At 41.8% G+C, this 19340-nt stretch overlaps 1 protein-coding gene across 1 annotated transcript; it reads right to left on the bottom strand.

Moving 5' to 3' along the window:
- Nucleotides 1–1948: 1948 nt before the first annotated feature.
- Nucleotides 1949–3014, bottom strand: LOC122280093 (histone H2A). Its single transcript, XM_043091060.1, has 2 exons — nucleotides 2709–3014; nucleotides 1949–2370 (listed from the first exon to the last, which is right to left on the bottom strand). The coding sequence occupies exons 1-2, from the start codon at nucleotides 2916–2918 to the stop codon at nucleotides 2128–2130; spliced, it is 453 nt and encodes a 150-aa protein (XP_042946994.1). The 5' UTR covers nucleotides 2919–3014; the 3' UTR covers nucleotides 1949–2127.
- Between the last annotated feature and the right edge of the window lie 16326 nt (nucleotides 3015–19340).

The raw sequence follows: 19340 nt of genomic DNA on the forward strand, positions 1-19340 counted from the left end.
AGATATAATTTTTAAAAATTTAAGTAATCTTCATTTTTACTTTAAAAATCAATTTTTTTATTTGTTTCCTAATAAACGTAACATGTTTAAAAGTATTTTAAACATATGATAACTAAACAATTAATAATTTTTTAATTATAAACTTATTACTTAAGTTATAAGTTATAAGTCCTAAAATTAGAAGTTATATTTTCCATCACAATCACAAACATGCACTAAATTTCTTGTATTTGAAATTCTACATTCACATTCTTAAAACTATTAGAATAGGTAAGTTTCCTTTCAAATTACTTAAAGTGTACTTAGAGCACCCTCATTGGATTAACTAAAGCTACAGGTAGGGGTGCTACCCGCACCATACGGTGCGGGCTAGCCCTCTCCCCGCACCCCGCCCCGCATGGTGCGGGGGTGAGGTTTTCCTCCCTGTCACCCGCCCTCACATCCCCGGGGCGGGGTGCAGGGCGGATACCCAATCCGTCCCGCCTTATTTTTATTTCAAATATTAACTATATTTTATTATTTTAAAAAATTATTTCTAGATCTAAAAGTGATAAAAAATATATTTTTAGATTTAAATTTTATAAATATGATTATAATTTAAAAATTATGTAATTTTTAAATTTGTTAATGCATATTTTGTGTAATTTTTAAATTTAGTAATACATAATTTGTGAACAAGTCTAACAAATTATAATATATATTTATATATAAAAACATATATATTTACGTTTTTGTATATATAAATATTTATGTTTATATATATATAGGTGAGGGCAGGGCGGGGTTGGGCCCTCCCCGCCCCCGCTAGGGGGACTAGATGAGGGGCGGGGGCCCTCACTCCAGCCCATTCAGGGCGGTGTACCCTGCCCCGTCGTGTGGGAGCAAGGCGAACGGGAGCGGGGTAGCGAGGTGTGGAGCCACACTGCCCACCCCTAGCTATAGGACACTTTTGACGAATGTGAAATGAATTTAACTTTTTATTATTCCATTTTCATTAATCCCACACATTGGATTAACTATTTTTTCATTATATAATAATAAAATAATATGATATAGATTTGACTTTGTCTATTTACATCAAATTTTCACATTAAATTATCTATTTATTCATCATATAGTAATAAAATAATTAATAATTAAAAAATATTTATTTATTTTAATGATTAATTTATTGAATTAATCATTAAAATAAATAATGAATAAATAGATAATGATTACCATTTCATTATCTATTTAACGTGATTAATGAAATATTTCTTTATTTCATTGAATTACCATTTCCCATCTAACTTGAGCAGACATGAAACTGGTTGCAAAAATTTAAAAGAAAAAAATAAATTATAAAATATGTATTTGACATACGTATAGTGACTTTTAAGTTTGGAAATATTTTTAAAATTACTGTAGCTGCTAATTCAATGTGATGTTATTTAATGGTCTATTGGCTAAATATGAAATGAATTTAACATTTAGCTAATCCAATGAAATTTCATTACAAATCAATTCTTATTAAGAGCTTATACACATTTAAAACTCATCTCATCTCATTTTAACATTTAAATATTTAATTATTTAAGAAAAATGTTATTTTCTACTTTACATTTTGTCGTTCTTTATAATACAAACTAACTTGTTCTGACTTAAAAATTCATTTAATTAATTTATGAAAACTCTTAAAATACATCACATCAATCCCATTTAATTAAGGACGAAAAAATAAAAGTAGCATTGCTCATTCCTTAAACCCCATAACCGAAGTCAAAACACCTGGGTGTTTCAGACTCTCAAAAGTTTCCCATCTCCACTTTCTACATTGCCCTGCTCCTTCACATTTGATCCAAATTGTCATTATCAACCTGGGCATGACTAGGACTCCTGGCAATATTAAGAGATGCATTACACTAATCCTAACTCGCATGTAATGAAGCAACAGACGAGAAATTCGAACTGGGCTGCAATTTGATCTGATTAATTTAAAGCAAGGGATGTTCTACATGGACAGAAACAAAAGAGAAGTACAATGGTATCCTAAATTCTACGGACATGAACTTCCTTACAAGCAACAAATACAGATAGGAAATTACATACAGAGACACAAAGACTTTGTTCAACACATTGTGCGAAGGGTCAGGCCTTCTTAGGGGACTTGGTGGCCTTAGATGGAGACTTGGGCTCTTTGGTAGCAACCTTGTCAGGCTTCTTTGGCAGAAGGACGGGGTTGATGTTGGGAAGGACACCTCCATGCGCAATGGTCACACCAGCGAGAAGCTTCCCAAGCTCTTCATCATTCCTCACGGCCAGTAGCACATGCCTTGGGATAATCCTGTTCTTCTTGTTGTCTCTTGCGGCATTTCCAGCCAACTCCAAAACCTAAACAAAATCATTTGCTGAGATTAAAAAAATGAAACATCTCACCGAAATAAAATAGTTCTAAGAAAAAAAAATCCAACAAATAAACCAAATTACAAAGGCATTAAGTGAAGGCCTGTTTGGTTGTAAAAGAAAACTGAGAAAAGAACATGAAAGTAGCTTCAAATTCTTAAGTTCGTAGAGAAGCCCAAAACCTAAATACTCAATTACTAGTACAGTACCAAACCGAGCAGAAAAGATCAACAAGTTCACTGAAGCAAAAAGAGTCCATCAAGAAACCCTAAAATGTCAAAGCTACAAAATTGCAAGAGAAGAGAGCTCCAGAGCGAAAATTTCACCTCAGCGGCTAGGTACTCGAGTACAGCGGCGAGGTAAACAGGAGCACCGGTGCCCACACGCTGAGAGTAACGGCCTTTCTTCAAGTACCGGCCGATTCGTCCAACGGGGAACTGCAGACCGGCTTTAACGGACCGGGACACCGGTTTCTTCTTGGGACCGCCTCCCTTCCTCCCTGCAGCACCTCTCTTCACCTTTCCCCCCGTTTCCATGACCCAAAAAAATTTGATGCAAGAAGAAGAATTTTCTCGAGAAACGACCAGAAGAAGAAATTGGACTGAAAATGGATATCGTGTGAGCGAGCAGATGCAGTTGCGTGGGTGAGATTTTAATACGCGCTAGGTGAGACTGGAAACCGTTGGATTATGGTAACTATCAACGGTTGTCACCTGATGATGTGGCGATCCTTGAGAGGTGGAATGAACCAACTGGGTGACAAGTTTGTGGACCCGTGGCCGGATAATTGAATTTTAAGAAAATGGAAAACAATATGAACATCTTATCCCACTTGGCTACAAATTTTAGGTTGAGCACTTTCAATGAATTTTTTTATTCTATTTTTTCAAATACATCATTAAAATTTATTTTTTATTTTATATACTAATTTTTACAATATATCATATGTCAACTTATCTATTTTTTTTCATATCATTTAAATATTATACTTTTTAATAATTTTAATTCATTTCAAATATTTTCCTTAACTATCAATGGTATCCTCAAATCTTTTGATATTTTCAATATTTCTCTATATACAATGCCATATAATTATGTTCTATTTTAAATTAATCTAAATTTATAAGCTAAACTAAAATATAAATTAATTCAAAAAATAAAATTAAAGAAGAGATTAATTCAACTTCAAATTTTGTCTTTGGCGCCCAACAAAGAAAAGAGAGAGAGTCTCAAATGAAAATAATTGACTTTTAAAGAAATTGAGAAGATGTGATGTCTCCAACTCCTATATATGGAAACACGGGAATCAAGATGTCAAGATGATAACAATACGGATCACACATCCCATCGATAAATGTCGAGTGTGTGTACATGTAAAAAATATACAACAAAAAAAACAATGCAGCAGATTAAGTTAAATTGAACAACTAAGTACCAAAATTATTTAAAATACAAATTCCCTTAAACAAAAGCGTATAAAAAATATTAAAATTATCCAACAAAAAATAATATAAACCAAATACATCATTTCAAAAGCAGGGAAATAATTCCCAATAAGTAAGCAAAGGCACCAAATCACTCCTTCAGAGGAGCCGCCTTCTCAAGTTCAGCCTCCTCGTCATCTGTATCAAAATCTACGGTACCACGGAATGATACCGCAAGTAAGTAATAATCCAAACAACTCATGAGATAAAATATATAGATGCAACTAACAAACATGCATGCATATGATAGATTATGCATGAGATCCAAAAATCATCATTTCCCATAAAAGTGAATATTTTCTAACACACGCCAAAATTTCATTTTGGCTCAAAACATATCAAGTCCATTAAAACATCCGTCATTTTTCCAGAAAATGGCCCAACATATTTCCATTAATCAAATCTCGCAATTTTTTCAAAAAATGACCCACATAGAAAATCCACCATGATATGGTCCACATAGATCCTTTTAACAAAATCCGCAATTTTTTCCGAAAATGGCTCAAATATCTAATTTTTAGTATGCACCATGATCTCCCATAGGAATCATCCACACATTCTGGCTCTCATCGCTACACCGCAGGTAACGACCACGCATGTGACTTCATAATGAGTGATACCCAGCTCCGTGATCAGTGCATATCATGATCAGACATCCTCTAGCCCTCATCAACAGAGGGGCCACAGAGTCAGCATGACAGCGTTACCATATTGTCCGAGTCTGTTGTCGCCCAACGACAACCCAAGGAACATCACTCAGTATATTTTGCTCTCGAGTGACTAGATGAGCTCTACTGAGATAATACATCATCTTAGCTTGGGGTTGTGATACACACGCACTCAAAAATTATTTTTCACATAAAAAACTCAATTTCCATTTCCAACACATGAGCATGCATGCAATTATGCGAAAATCTAATTTTTATTTTACAAACATGAACATGTGTGTACTTATGCAATGTATGACATGAAACAATATCTAACAACCAAAAAATCTCACCATCAATCAATTACACAAACAACTTTGTTCTCCAATCCAACCGACCCCTGACTCATCGGATTTAGTTCGGCATAACCAACAAATTCACAATTTATAAGAGTTAGCGCAAAAATATAATTAAATCTCAAAATTTCTTTGAAAAAATACTTGCAGCGCTATAATATAATTTTTGGAGGATCATGGAAGTGCAAAAGGTGGCGGCAAAGCAACGTTACAATGCAAAATGCACTATGGTCATAGGTCTCAGAATACCCGAATTTGAACGAAGACAAACGAAGACTAAGGAAGGCTAGGGTAGAGCTTAGAGGTATTGGTGAAGCTAATGGTGATGGTGGTTGGCCGAGGGTAACGGCGTAGAGGGCGGTTGAAAGTCAAAAAAGCCAAATCAAAAAATAAGATGGCTGGACTTTACCGATGGCGGATCGAGGCTAAGGAAGGGTGGTTTGGATTGCTAGAGGACCGGTGATGGTGAAGAGGTGGTGGAGCGACGGTGGCGCTGGAGCACAAAGAAGTTGTGACTTCCAGTCGTGCGTGGAGGCTAACGGCGGTATGAGGTGACCTGAAAATAGGTAGGGGTGTTCGCCGACTGGAGAGGAAGAAGATGGAAAGGGCGGTGTGGCTCAAGCCGGTGTGCAATGAAGCACTGGAGGGCCAAATGAAAATGGACGAGGAGAGGGAGGGAGTTGGGTCGCACGGGAGAAAGGAGGAGCAAATAAGAAATAAGAGGAAAAAAGAAAAGTGAAGGAAAGGAAAAAGGAAAAATCAAGAGAAATAAATGAGGTCCAATCCTCACAACTTAGGTCACAAAACTAATCCAACGAAAATGATTTTTAAAAAGAAAATTGAATAAATTAATTTAATCGCAGTAATTAGCTAAAATAAAATAATAAATAAAATAATAAATAAAAACCAACAACACCATAATTTAAAGTCAAAAAATAAATTGATTTAAATTAGAGAGTAATTTAAACATAAAATATAATTAATATTAAGAAGGCACACCAAAATAAATTACACAACTTAAAAATCATAAAATAAATCCAACGAAAATTTGATAAATTTAAAATAATAGAATCGATTTTTAAATTAATTAAAATACTCATTCAATAAAAATATACTAAAATACAAGAAATATCACATAAGATCAACAGCAAGAGAGAGAAACTTATTTAAAATATTTACAATGATGAACAGCTCCCTCCACATCTAGTTGGTACTTATAGCAAAATTTAAAATGAAGGATGAAATATAATATTCATTGGAGGGCACTATTGAGAGAATTTCTTTATATTTTGAAGAAGATTATATTATAGAGCATTCATTGTGAGTGCTTCCACGGTAAAAATAATAGATTAAATAAATAATAATAATTTTTTACACTATTTCAAGATTAAATTTACTTTTTAATTATTTAAAATTTATACAAATCATTATTTTAATTAAATATCATTCTCAATCAACTTTAAAATTAAAAGGAAAAAACGTAACAAATGATACAATTGTGACTAAAAGTATCACACTTACAAAATAGAATCAAAATGAAATAAAGGTGTAACATAACCTTTATCAAAGAATAATATTGATCATCTTCTTAAATCTTATTATTTTTATATTAATAGAATATATTTTATATGATTTAATGTCAACTACTTGAATAATTATCACTGAAATATACCAAATAACCGGTGTCATTAGTGTGAGGGGAACAGGCCCCTGGGGCTAGCAGCCCAGCCCAAGACCCTCAAGCGACCCAAACCCAAGTTGGTTGGAGAGACCCCCCAGAGTATGGGCCTTGGACGGACTGAAAGCCCATCATGAACCTAGTCCCCCTCAAGATCACACCAAGGATCTGGGCCTCGACCGGATCGCTCCAATCGAGAAAAGAAGGTCGGACTTATCCAAGCACGGGTGGCCCGAAGCACGTCGTATTTATAACTTGCATAGTCGTAGGTGGCCAAAGGCACGTTGCATTTATGACCTACCTAGTCATGGGAGGATAGGGACATGTCGCATTTATTACATGGCATGATATACCCGCAAGCGACCACGATATGACAAAGACATCACCGAATTAGGGATGAGACAGGGTCCAGGCCAGGTATAAATACCCCAACCCCTTTTACGAAAAATATTTAGATACTCTTTACATACACCCGAACCCTCAACTAACTTAAGCATCAAAGGACTCACGAGCTCCATCAGAGCCCATTCTCCGTTTGTCTTCCAGGTTCCAAGAGTGGGACTGTGCAACTGCTCAAGCCCCAAAACATGTTGACCACAGTGGCGCCATCTATGCGATCTCTTTTTTTTCCCTAACAACGTGTACTATGCATGCTGACAGCGATGTGGTCTCCAAATTGCGCGAGAAGAAGAGTGTAGGAGCAACACGATGGAGTCAAGGCTGGCAAAGATGGAAGAGATGATAATGAAACTCATCGAGGAAATGGGGGAACTGCGCAGAGAGAACACTCCATTGCGGCGAACCAATGAAGAGCTGGGAGGGGGAGACGAGCCTAGCAGCAACGAGCACGTCGAGTCACGACATGAGCAAGTGAGTGCGGCGGCACATGAAGAAAGACGACGAATGCACTTGGAATTGCGAGAACTAAGAGATAAGTATGCCGAGATAGCCAAGCGAGTGGGAACGCCCTCAACAGTTGATCAGCTACTATGAAACATGAACTTGCCCTATAGTGCAGGGGTGATGGCAGTTCCCTTATCGCCAAAATTCAAAGTTCCTCAAATGGAGCTGTATGACGGACCAAGGACCCCCTGGAACACTTGGACAAATTTAAGGCCCACATGACGTTGCATAGTTTCCCAAGGGAGGTAGCCTGCCTAGCCTTCCTGTTGACACTGAAGGGTGGGGCCCAAACCTGGTTCGGATCTCTATTGTTGGGGACGGTAGGGAGCTTTGATGAGTTGGCATGCCTATTCGTGACTCAGTTCTTAGCAATCTCCTGACAGTCAAACAATGTGACAGTGAAAGCCTGAAGTCTTACCTCGCTTGCTTCAACTGTGAACGAATGACTACCGACGATTAAGATGAGAAGATCACCTTAGCGGCTCTCCTAGGCAGAATTTGGCCTTGGAGCCCTTTCATGGCATAGATAGCCAAACAAACCTCGACCACCCTGAGGAAATTTATGGACCGGGCAGATGGATTCATTAATGCAAAGGATACGTTGGAAACACTGACAACTTTGCGATATCTAGAAGGAGTGGGCAGACCTCAAGGCGGTCGGGCAGAAGGATGGTCGTGGGGGAGATAGGGGGAAGAAAGGAGCTTCAGATTCAAGAAAGAAGGGAGAAACCTCAAGGCGTCCCTCGAGCACACTCTAATCTGGCAGTGGAAGGGGAGAAGGAGATGAGCCCTCGAAGGGATTTAGGTTAAGAACCAAGAGGACACCCATATGACCGACAGGCAAAGCACTGAGAATTGTTACACCCTCCAGAGAAGTAGGAGGATGAAAATGCAAGATCAGGGGCGTCACTCCAAGGATTAATGAGAACAGTACCGTGAAGACAGGAGGAGGGCATCGTCAGGTAACCGAGCAACCAGCCAAGAGGTTCGAAGGAACCTTGAGAGGACCAAAAGACCGATCAGGGAGATCCGCACGATCGCTGGTGGATACGCAGGCAGGGGATCCACCTCTTTCGCTCGAAGGGCACGCACCTGTTAAAGGCGGTATGAAGAAGTTTTTACAACCGGCTTGGTCATGCATGGGGCTTGGAGGTCGACCAAAGGGATCACCATAAGTTTCAACGAGAATGATGAAGAGGAGATCCTCCACCCGCATGACGACGCATTGGTGGTCACCATGCAAGTCGCAAACTTCACCCTCTAGCAGATCCTGGTGGATAATGGAAGCTCAGTGGATATCTGTTCTGGGAAGCCTTTGTTAATATGGGAATCGACCCATATAGGTTATGCCCAGCTTCGGTGCCTCTAAAAGATTTCACAGGTGATGTAGTCCAACCAACAAGGGTCATTACCTTGTCGGTCCTGGCTAGGAAGGCACCAAGGACAGCGGTCGCCATGGCGGACTTCTTGGTGGTCAAAGCTCTGTCATCGTAAAATGCGATAGTTAGACAGCCCACGCTGAACAACCTTAGGGTCATGACCTCCACTTATCACCTCAAGATGAAATTTCCCACTGACTTGGGGGTGGGAGAGATCCGGGGCGAATAGGTCCTAGCACGGGAATGCTACGCTCGTGAGCTTAGGCATAAGGTGAAGATCGTCACTAGAGACGACTAGGTAGGGAAGAAAGTCGAGCCCCCTTCTCCCCCTGACCTGGCAGAATGGGACAAGGCAATCCAAGACAAGGGGGCCCTGCGCCAAGTCGAGCTGAACGAGCATTTGGAGCTCGTCTCGGTCGACGCCTGAAGACCAGAGCGACTAAGCCCTAAGCTAAGGTAGCAACTGAAGTGCCTCCTCATCGAGCACCAGGACGTCTTCGCTTGGAGCCATTAAGATATGACAAGAATAGACAACTCAGTCATCGAGCACTGGTTGTGTGTCGACTCGAAGGATCGAAAGGTTAATAAGAAACAACAAAGCTTTAGCACCGAGAAATACACAGCCATTGCAGAAGAGGTGGATCGACTCATTGAGGCAGGGTTCATCTGTGAGGTACATTACCCGGAATGGTTCTCTAACGTGGTCCTAGTAAAGAAAGCGAACGGGAAGTGGCGGATGTGTGTAGACTTCACCAACCTCAACAAAGCATGCCCGAAGGACAGCTTCCCCCTACCCTACATTGATTTTATTGTGGATTCAATGGCGGGGCACCCTCTTCTCAGCTTCGTGGATGCTTACTTAGGGTACAACCAGATCAAGATGAGCCCAAACAATGAAGAGAAGAAGGCTTTTGTCACAGATCGATGGTTGTACTGCAACAAAGCTATGCCATTTGGTTTGAAGAACGCCAACGCCACCTATCAGTAGCTGGTCAATCGAATGTTCAAACAACAGATCAATCGAAATATAGAGGTGTACGTGGAGGACTTGTTGGTGAAAAGCAAGAAGGCAGAGTCGCACTTGGTGGACCTCGGCAAGGCTTTCTTGGTCCTTCAGCAGTAGCAAATGAAGCTCAATCCGGTGAAATGTGCATTTGGAGTGGAGTCCAGGAAGTTCTTGGAGTTCATGGTCTCGGAGAGAGGTATCAAGGCAAACCCAGAAAAGGTCAAGGCCATAATAGAGATGCAATCTCCCTGCAGCCTCCACGAGGTCCAAAGGTTGGCCGGTAGGTTGGCAGCCCTTAATCGCTTCATTGCTCGGTCGACCGACAAGTGCCTCACTCTCTTCAAAGTACTGAGAAAAGCTCAAGAGTGGGACAGGGTATGAAGAGGCCTTCTCTAACCTGAAGCGATATCTGACTCACCCCCATCTTCTCAGCCATATAAGACCAGGACAAGGACAGAGGCCAGTCTACTATACGAGTCGAGCTTTCCAGGGAGCAGAGGCCCAGTACCCTCGAATGGAGATGTTGGTGTTCGCCTTGGTGGTCGTGGCTAGAATACTCAGGCCCTACTTCCAAGCTCACCCAATGAAACTGACTTACCCCTCAGGAAGATCCTCCAGAGACCGGACACTTTCGGGCGACTTGCTAAGTGGGAAATTAAACTTAGTGAGTTTGACATTGAGTATCGCCCCCGTACTACAATTAAATCCAAGGTATTGGTAGACTTCATCGCGAAGTTTGCCAATTTCCTAAAAGAGACCCCTACGGCACCCTTGAGGAAGCCCTGGCAAATCTAATGGGACAGCTCGTCCTATCATGCTCGTGGCAGTTTAGGGGTCCACATTATAACAGAGCAAGGGGATGAACATAACTATGCAACCCGACTAGCCTTCAAGGTGACCAACAATGAAGCCGATTATGAGGTGCTCCTGGCGGGAATGGTGGTCGCACAACTGCTATGGGCGGATAAGGTGGACGTGAAAGCCGATTCCCAAGTAATTGTTAGCCAGATGCTTAGGCAGTTCGCAGCAAAGGGAGACAGATTGAAGAAATACCTTCAGCTTTTCTACAACGAATGCGATTGCTTCCAATACTTTCGGATCCAGCAAGTCCCAAAAGTGGAAAACCAAAAGGCAGCTCAACTAGCAAGGGTTGCGTCAGGCCAAGCGGAATCCCTACTCCCAAAATAGACCATTGTTAGGACAATTGACACCCCATCGATCAGAATGGAACAACTCGTCATTGTCTCAGTATCCCCCAAATGGGTAGTAGACATCAGGGATTTCTTACAGGAGGACAACTTGCCAGGTGATCCGGAGGAAGCATAGAAAGTTAGGAATAGGGTGGCCCAGGGACTTAACTTTGTTGGATGGGGGTCTGCCAGTCCTAAGGACTTGTTCTTACCCGAGGTTGGTTGGTGGCGAGTCAAGGGACTCGACTTTGTTGGACGGGGGGTATGCCAGTTTAGAGACCTGGCCTTACCCCGTAGTTGGTTATGAGTCGAGGGACTCAGCAAGTCTAGGGACTCAACTTGGTTGGATGGGGGTCTGCTAGTTTGAGACTTGACCTTACCACGCGGCTGGTTGCGAGTCAAGGGACCCGGCAAGTTTAGGGACTCAACAAATTTAGGGACTCAACTTGGTTGGATGAGGGTTTACCAGTCTAAGGACTTGACCTTACCCAGCGACTGGTTGTGAGTCAAGGGACTCGGTGAGTCTAGAGACTTGACTTTGTTGGATGAGGGTATGCTAGTTTAGGGACTTGGCCTTACCCTACGATTGGTTGTGAGTCGAGGGACTCGATGAATTTAGGGACTCGACTTGGTTGGACAGGGGTTTGCCAGTCTAGGGACTTGACCTTACCCTGTAGTTGGTTGCGAGTCTAGAGACTCGACTTTGTTGGACATGGGTTTTCCAGTCTAGGGACTTGGCCTTACCCTGTGGCTAGTTGGTGGTGAGTCTAGGGACTTGACTTTGTTGGACAGGGGTCTGCCAATCAAGGGACTTGGCCTTACCCTGCAACTGGTTGCGAGTCTAGGGACTCGACTTGGTTGGATGATGATCTGCCAGTCTAGGGACTTGACCTTACCCCACGGCTAGTTGTGAGTCGAGGGAGTCGACAAGTCTAAGGACTCAACTTTGTTGGATGAGGGTCTGCCTGTCTAGGGACTTGGCCCTACCTCACGGCTGGTTGGTGGCAAGCCACCAACCAACCTCGGGGTAAGGCCAAGTCCCTAGACTGGCAAACCCTGTCCAACAAAGTCGAGTCCCTAGACTTGCTGGGTCCCTCGACTCATAACCTACCGCGGGATAAGGTCAAATCCCTAGACTGGTCGAGCCCCTTGACAGGCTTACCCCTTTTCGATATGGATGGCTGCAGGCGAGCCTACCTCTCTTACTTCTAAAGCATGAAGAGTAAAGTGGACGAGACACTGTTATGAAAATAAATGTTTTCATTAATAAGAATGCACAATGCGCCATTTATACAAGAGGGAGAGAGAAACAAGAGGGCGACAAAATATATATATATATATATATATCAAGCCTATCAATGAGGGGTGGAGTCGAGTTGCCGGAAGAAAGAGGAGGGTACCCCAGCCTTCCAATATTCTTGCAGTAAGCCCAAGTCTCAAGATTTAGCTTGAGCAACTACAAATCCAGCTTGTGCATGTCCTCATTGAGGAACTCCAGCCAATGCTTAATCGTTCGAGGCCTTCCTGATAGCTGAATGACCAAGCCGTGTCCCGGATGGCATTGCAATTCTATATCTAAGCCTTGATCTCTGCTGCATTTTGGCAAATGCTCTCTAGGTTGGACTTGAGCCCCGTGATGGAGAGCTCTTGTGAAAAGAGGGTCTCGTTCTTTTCGGACACCTCTTACTTCAGTCTCTGGACCTCTCCTTCAACTTGCTCAAGCCTCCCTTTCAAGGCCTGAACCTCTCATAGGCTCCCAAAACTCAAAGACAGTAGCCACGAACATTGCCTCTGAGTCATGGCATGATCCCGGTGGAGCTGCCCCAATATGGCTTGGTCCCGGGCTCATCTGATCTCCCGGGCAACCAGCTTTTACACTACCGCATCGCACTCTCCTATTAACTTCCAATTATGGTTGGCTAGTTGAGACATGGTCTCCATGGTGGTGTCCAGCTCCTACCTCAGGTTTGCTTTCTAGCTATCTCGCCTAGTGGCCTCCCCCTCCAACTGTTCGATGAGCTGCCACATCTTGTCAATCTCTTGGAGCCACTCCTGGAGATTGGTCTCAAGCTCTTCATTTTTCCACGCCATCTACCAGAGCTTGAAGTGTTCGAGGTGAACCAGGGAGGCCAGTTGGTGATTGACCTTGGACAGCTCGTCGACCTCTTTGCCGACCATAGCGACAATATAGTCAATGGCCTTCGAAGCATTGACAACACAAGAAAAAAGAGAGAGAGAGAGAGAGAGAGAGAGAGAGAGAGAGAGAGAGAGAGAGAGAGAGAGAGAGAGAGAGAGAGAGAGAGAGAGAGAGAGAGAAACACAAAGGATCAAACTCGCGGGAGGGGAGGATTGAACCAAATAATACCTGAGCAAAAGCAGGCCGTAGCCTCCAAGCTGCCTACTCCATGGTAGCAGCACAAGCCCTTTTGAGCTCTGACTCCGGACTCTGGCCTATCCTGACCTCGACTCTAGGAGGGAAGCCGACGAGACCTAGAGGCCAGGGGTATTCCGACCCTAACATCTTTGCTTCCCCATCACCAGCGGCTCTTCTGGGACTGTCTAAGCCACTTGGTCATGGAGCCTGAGAGGATGGTCCCCAGGGGGAATAATGGCGGGCTCCCAACTCTGGTTCCTCGGGATGGTTGTCGTCGCTCAGCTTGACTACAAGAGGGGAGGAGATTGGGGACTCGTCACCATGGCGAGGTCCAGACATGGAAGAAGAGTTAGGGGAGCTCCTCGATAGATCCTCCTCCCTCCCTTCGGAAAACCATTCCATGTAGTCGTCCACCTCCCTATACTCTTCTCCTTCTCTGTCTTTTTCTTCCTCCTCTTCTTTGTCTTCTCTTTCTCTTCCTTCTTCCTCTTTTTCTTCTTCTTTTTCTTCTCCTCCTCCTCCTCATTTTTCTTCTTCTTCTTCTTTGTCATCTCCCTCTTCCCTGCCAGAATCAGCTCCTCCCTCAGGGGTCCTTAAAAGACTTGAACCTTCCCATCTCGCCGGAAACATGCGAGGGAAAATGTGCGAAAGATTCGAGGAAGGCGGTCTCGAAGGTGAAATCATCCTCTTCTTCGAGGATGGGAAGTAGAGATTTGATGGGGGTCAGACAAGGGCCCACTGAAGAAGATGGACCAGCAGCAAGGCGAGGAGCTGCTGAGGAAGATACGTCGACGGTGCTACTCGGTCTGGTAGGATACGACATTGTCCTCCCCCAGGTGAGGGAAGGGGGGACCCGATAAGGGAGGGTTCGACATGTTCTCCATCACCATGAGAACGTTCTCGGGAACTAGCCCCACTTGAAGACCTAGGGAGGGAGTTGTGGCTAGTTTTCGACCTCCTAGCCTCGTGCTGGGAGGGCTCGATTGCTCTCTTTTGTCCTCGGGGGAAAGATCCCCAGATGGTGTGGTTTACATGACCGGTAGTACTCCAGTACATAGGGGTCGGAAAGGACAACATTGGTGTTCGACTCGTACTCATGATTTCGGGCCCATTTGATCACCTTCTTAACATGAGCCTCCTCCTCAAGAGTCAATCAAATCTCCATGCTTTGTATGGAGGGGAGGAGCCCCCAGTTGACCTAGATGGGAAACTCCCCTGGTCTTGCTCTTCTTCAAGAAACTCCTAACCCAAAATGGAGACAAAGAAAAACCTCTTCATGTGGTCATGACGCTCAAATAGTAGGACTTCAGCGTTGCGATCCTCTGGCTGATGTTGATGAAGAGACGTGCTAGCCCCAACTATTAGGAGTAATAGAAGAAGTGTCAGGCGCGTGGGCAGCACGGCCCAGTGAGGTCTTGAGAAGGCCAACGAACGTGGAGTCCAGCGATCCCATCAACCGATGTCAGGCATGGGATAGGTAGGAAACGAGGAGATGCATGCCCAACGGGGGACAGGTGGCAAGGAAGTCAAACCGACAATTATTTGACACTAGAAAGTGTAAAAAGCCCATGTGGCGCGTCTCCTGAGCTAACAGAAATGGTTGACGGATCAAGGGGAACGTCTCACTTTGAAATCCCACCACTTGGCCGTGGTGAGATTTTGCAGGGTAATGTGAGGGGAACGGGCCCCCGGGGCCAGCGGCCTAGCCCAGGACCCTCAAGCGACCCAAACCCAAGTTGGTCGAAGAGTCCCCCCAAAGTATGGGCCTTGGATCGGCTAAAAGCCCATCATGAACCTAGCCCCCCTCAACATCGCACCAAGGATTGGGGCCATGATCGGGTCACTCCAATGTAAAAAAGAAAGTCAGACCTATACAAGCACGGGTGGCCCAAAGCACATCACATTTATGTCTTGCACAATCGTGGGTGGCTAGAGACACGTCGCATTTATGACCTACCCAGTTGTGGGAGGCCAGTGACACGTCGCATTTATTACATGGTAGGATATACCAGCACGCAACCACGGTATGGCAAGACATCACTGGATCAGGGATAAGATAGGGTCCAGGCCAGGTATAAATACCCCAACCCCTTTTACGAAAAAGATTTAGATACTCTTTACATACACCCAAACCCTCAACTAACTTAAGTATTGGAGGACTCACGGGCTCCATCCGAGTCCATTCACCGTCTGTCTTGTAGGTTCTAAGAGTGGGCCCGTGCAATTGCTCAGGCACAAAACATGTCGACAACAATTAGAGATAATAAAATATAAAATATATAATAAAAAATTATTTTTTGACTTTTAGTTTTAATTTTTCTAAGCAAGCATTTCATAAATAAACTAAGTGATTACAAGATATTAGATTCAATGGAGTAGGAGTCCCCAACAATCATATCTAAACAAGAAAAAGCAACATAAGAAAAATATAAAGGATGGATCTGGAGTAAAAAATTTGCCTTCTACCCATTTCCCACTAAGGGGAAGCCGCTTGAAGCGGTTTTTGCATAGTCTGATAAACAAACTATAAAATTACGACTAAAAGTCGTAATTGACTATTTTGTGCTATATTTTGCTGGTTTGGACTAGCTGAAGGAGACTTTCACCACCACTTTATCTTGATCCTTGGTTAGAAAAAGCAGGAATATTGGGAAATAACAATTGGAAGATGGGTTGATATGTTAGCATAGGACCATCAATGGCGGTAGAGGCGCGTGTAGCACACGCACCACTCTTGGAAAAAAGGTAATAGTAGGATCTAAGAAATCCAAATATGTTGACATTATGCCGCGCGTGGCGGGCGGCTCTTGAGGCTCACGCGCACTGTGAGCCGCGTGTGAGATGTACACGCTGCTCGTTTGGTTAGTTTTCTTCTGTTATCCAACCGATTGGAGATTGGAGAATCCGGTGGTTGGCATGGCAGTCGTAGGAGGTCGGTAAGTAGAAGATCAGCGCGTCATAGTGCTATAGAAGGAAAATTAAGGAAATTGAGAGAGAGAGAGAGAGAGAGAGAGAGAGAGAGAGAGAGAGAGAGAGAGAGAGAGAGAGAGAGAGAGAGAGAGAGAGAGAGAGGAAAAAAACCAATGTACATTTCTGGTGTTGGCCAGACAGAGGGAAGGAGGGAGGAGCTGAAGCTCCACCCCCCCTTTGGGCGGAGAAGCTGGGATGGCTGGGTCTTTGGTAGAGAGGAAAAAAACTCCTCTAGAGAGAGAGCCAGTTAATGTTTAATTTTTTTTGATCTTTTTGACTTATAGTTCAATAGCATGTTCATGTTGTTTCTATGCAGTGGAGAAGGTAAGATGTCCTCTCTTTATATCAATAAATTTAAAGAAAAAAAATAATGATATAAACCACAATGATATATAGGTGCTACTATCGATGTTTGGATGCCTGTTAAGTAAATCCCAATTTCTTTTTAGGATAATGCTAAGTACATTCAACATGTATTGTTCGGCATGTCTCCTAGTGTATTTTTAATTTTTTAATTTTTCTTTTAAATATTTTTTAAATATATTTAAACATTTTTTTGAATACATATATTTATTAGTAGTCACTTTCTTAACCATTAAAAAAAATTAAAACACACGAGCAATCAAACTGAAAGGAGAAAATCAAGAGGCTGCTTAGCATTTTCCTTCTTTTTAAACTATCTTTCTTCAATGTATTTGAGATCCTTCAACTCAATTTTGTAATTTGGTATGATTTTTCTCTTTAAGTAAATAATATAAATGAACTCACTCATGTTCAATTAAAACTCACTTTTTTTCATTTTACATCGTAGAGAGTTGAGTAAATGGAGCTACTCGAATCCAAACAAGTGTTGCAAAGCTATGGGTTAGCTCTGACACCATCGCTTGATATTTTTGATAAAGGAGATTTTGTAAAGATTTGAAAGCTTTGAGAATTTTTTTTTTAAATGATTATCCTTACCCATCAAATTCTCACGAGAGAAAAATCTCTCACATTATTCCTTGACGTTGTTTTTATTTATCCAAAACAATTTTTATCGCTAAGCAGTTCTCTTTCAATAATGTTCCTGATTCAAATCAGGAACCCTTCATGCCTCAACCAACTATTTTCTTCATTGAGGCTATTAACACTATGGTAGGTGTAATGCCTCGGTCCCAAAGGGGTTAGAGGGTTAATTGTTTGACACTTAATCTCGCATCCCAAAAATATAATCATAAACTCCAAAATACAAATGTCATCAGAACACTACAAAAAAACTTCTTAATAACAATCTACCAATACTCATTGGAATTTTCTATACTTAATTCACTATACTTAAATAATCATCTCATCCATGCTCCTTAACCTTGATCCTTCGCTGAAATATTTGAAATCATTTAAAAAATATTGTGAAGATAAGGGTTGAGTTATCAACAACTTAGTAAGTAAAAAACACATACTAGTATGTAAATATGAGCATTTACCGAGATCAGAATATAAAACAAAACATTTTCATTTTTAGAATACGGAAGCAAAACATGTTATCAAAATTTCAAAGCAAAGATTTAGAAATATTTTCATTCAAAAGTATTATTTGGCATAGCATAAATGATCATCATCATCATCATATCAGAATAGAGGCCATATGTAACCCCTGTGGTAGAGTTGTGCATCTACGGATAGTCAAGTAGAACATAAATTATTCTGTCACCAAGGTGTGCACTCAAACAAATACCACTATTATAACTCTTGGTAGGATTGTATCTACTATTATCATCAGTGGTTGGGCCGTATCTACTATTATTATCTGTGGTTGGGTCGTAAATGAACAGAATAGAATACCACTATTATCATTTGTGACAGAGCTGTAACTAAACAGAGCATAAATAGAATAAGAAAGTTATGTCAAACATTTTTCAAATGTCACCTCTTATCAAAAAAGAGTATTGAACATAATCATATCATCTTCATAATCAAAACAGTTATGGATCATATTCACATAATCATGCACAAATTTTTATAATCACTCTTTTTGCATAGTTCAAAAATAGAATGTAAAAAATAAGCTCATGTTTACACCAATCATGACAAAAATGCTTTTGCTTTCTTATAGAATTCATGAGTCATGTCGAACAAATTACTGTTTTGTATATTTATTTTCAAAATCGAACATGCATATTTTATAATAAACCTCATTCCATTTTTCTTTTTATGCAAAATCTGGTATAGGAACTTCGCTTACTTGGACTTTTTAGCTTTTTAGAATTTTTCTACAACAATGCCGAACAAGTACTAATCGTCACCTATAAAATAGTGACGTAACTTCCGTAAATTTTCAATTGGACACATATTTCATAATTTAAACCTGAGACATGAAAATATATATTTTTCTTAATGTCTAAAAATCCTCGAAACCCAAAAGTATTGACTCTCCCAAAATACTTTAAATTTTCATACAACTTCTCCAAATAACTTCATGATTAATTCCTAAAACAAAAACACGAACCTGAAATATGTTTCTTAAGTGCAATCCGTACTCCCAACACTAAATAACTCAAAACCCATAAACCATTAAAAAAATACAAATATAACCCATATTATATATATAGTAGTACCAGTAGGACTGTTCAGCCCGGTTTGGAATCTGGTTTTACCGGAATCCGGTTCCAGGTTCCGGCTCGGAATAAATCCAGACCGAAACCCGGATTATGAAAACCCAGATTATCCGGTCCGGATCTGGGTCTAAAATTTGGATTCCATATTCAAAACCCGGTTAACCGGGTTTGTCTATATAAAGGACTGAAAAAGCCCTAGCCGTCTCCACTCTCCCATCTCTCTCTCTCTCTCTCTCTCTCTCTCTCTCTCTCTCTCTCTCTCTCTCTCTCTCTCTCTCTCTCTCTCTCTCTCTCTCTCTCTCTCTCTCTCAACAGACGAAACCCTAGCCGTCTCTCGATCATCTCTCTCACTCTCTCAACCGACGAAACCCTCGATC

Source organism: Carya illinoinensis, chromosome 10 (assembly GCF_018687715.1).
Source record: "Carya illinoinensis cultivar Pawnee chromosome 10, C.illinoinensisPawnee_v1, whole genome shotgun sequence".
NCBI lineage: Eukaryota > Viridiplantae > Streptophyta > Magnoliopsida > Fagales > Juglandaceae > Carya > Carya illinoinensis.

Coding starts and splice junctions, on each gene's coding strand:
- LOC122280093 (XM_043091060.1), bottom strand. CDS start 2,918: ATGGAAACGGGGGGAAAGGTGAAGAGAGGTGCTGCAGGGAGGAAGGGA. Junction 2,371..2,708: donor TCGAGTACCTAGCCGCTGAG/GTGAAATTTTCG, acceptor GATTTTGTTTAG/GTTTTGGAGTTGGCTGGAAA.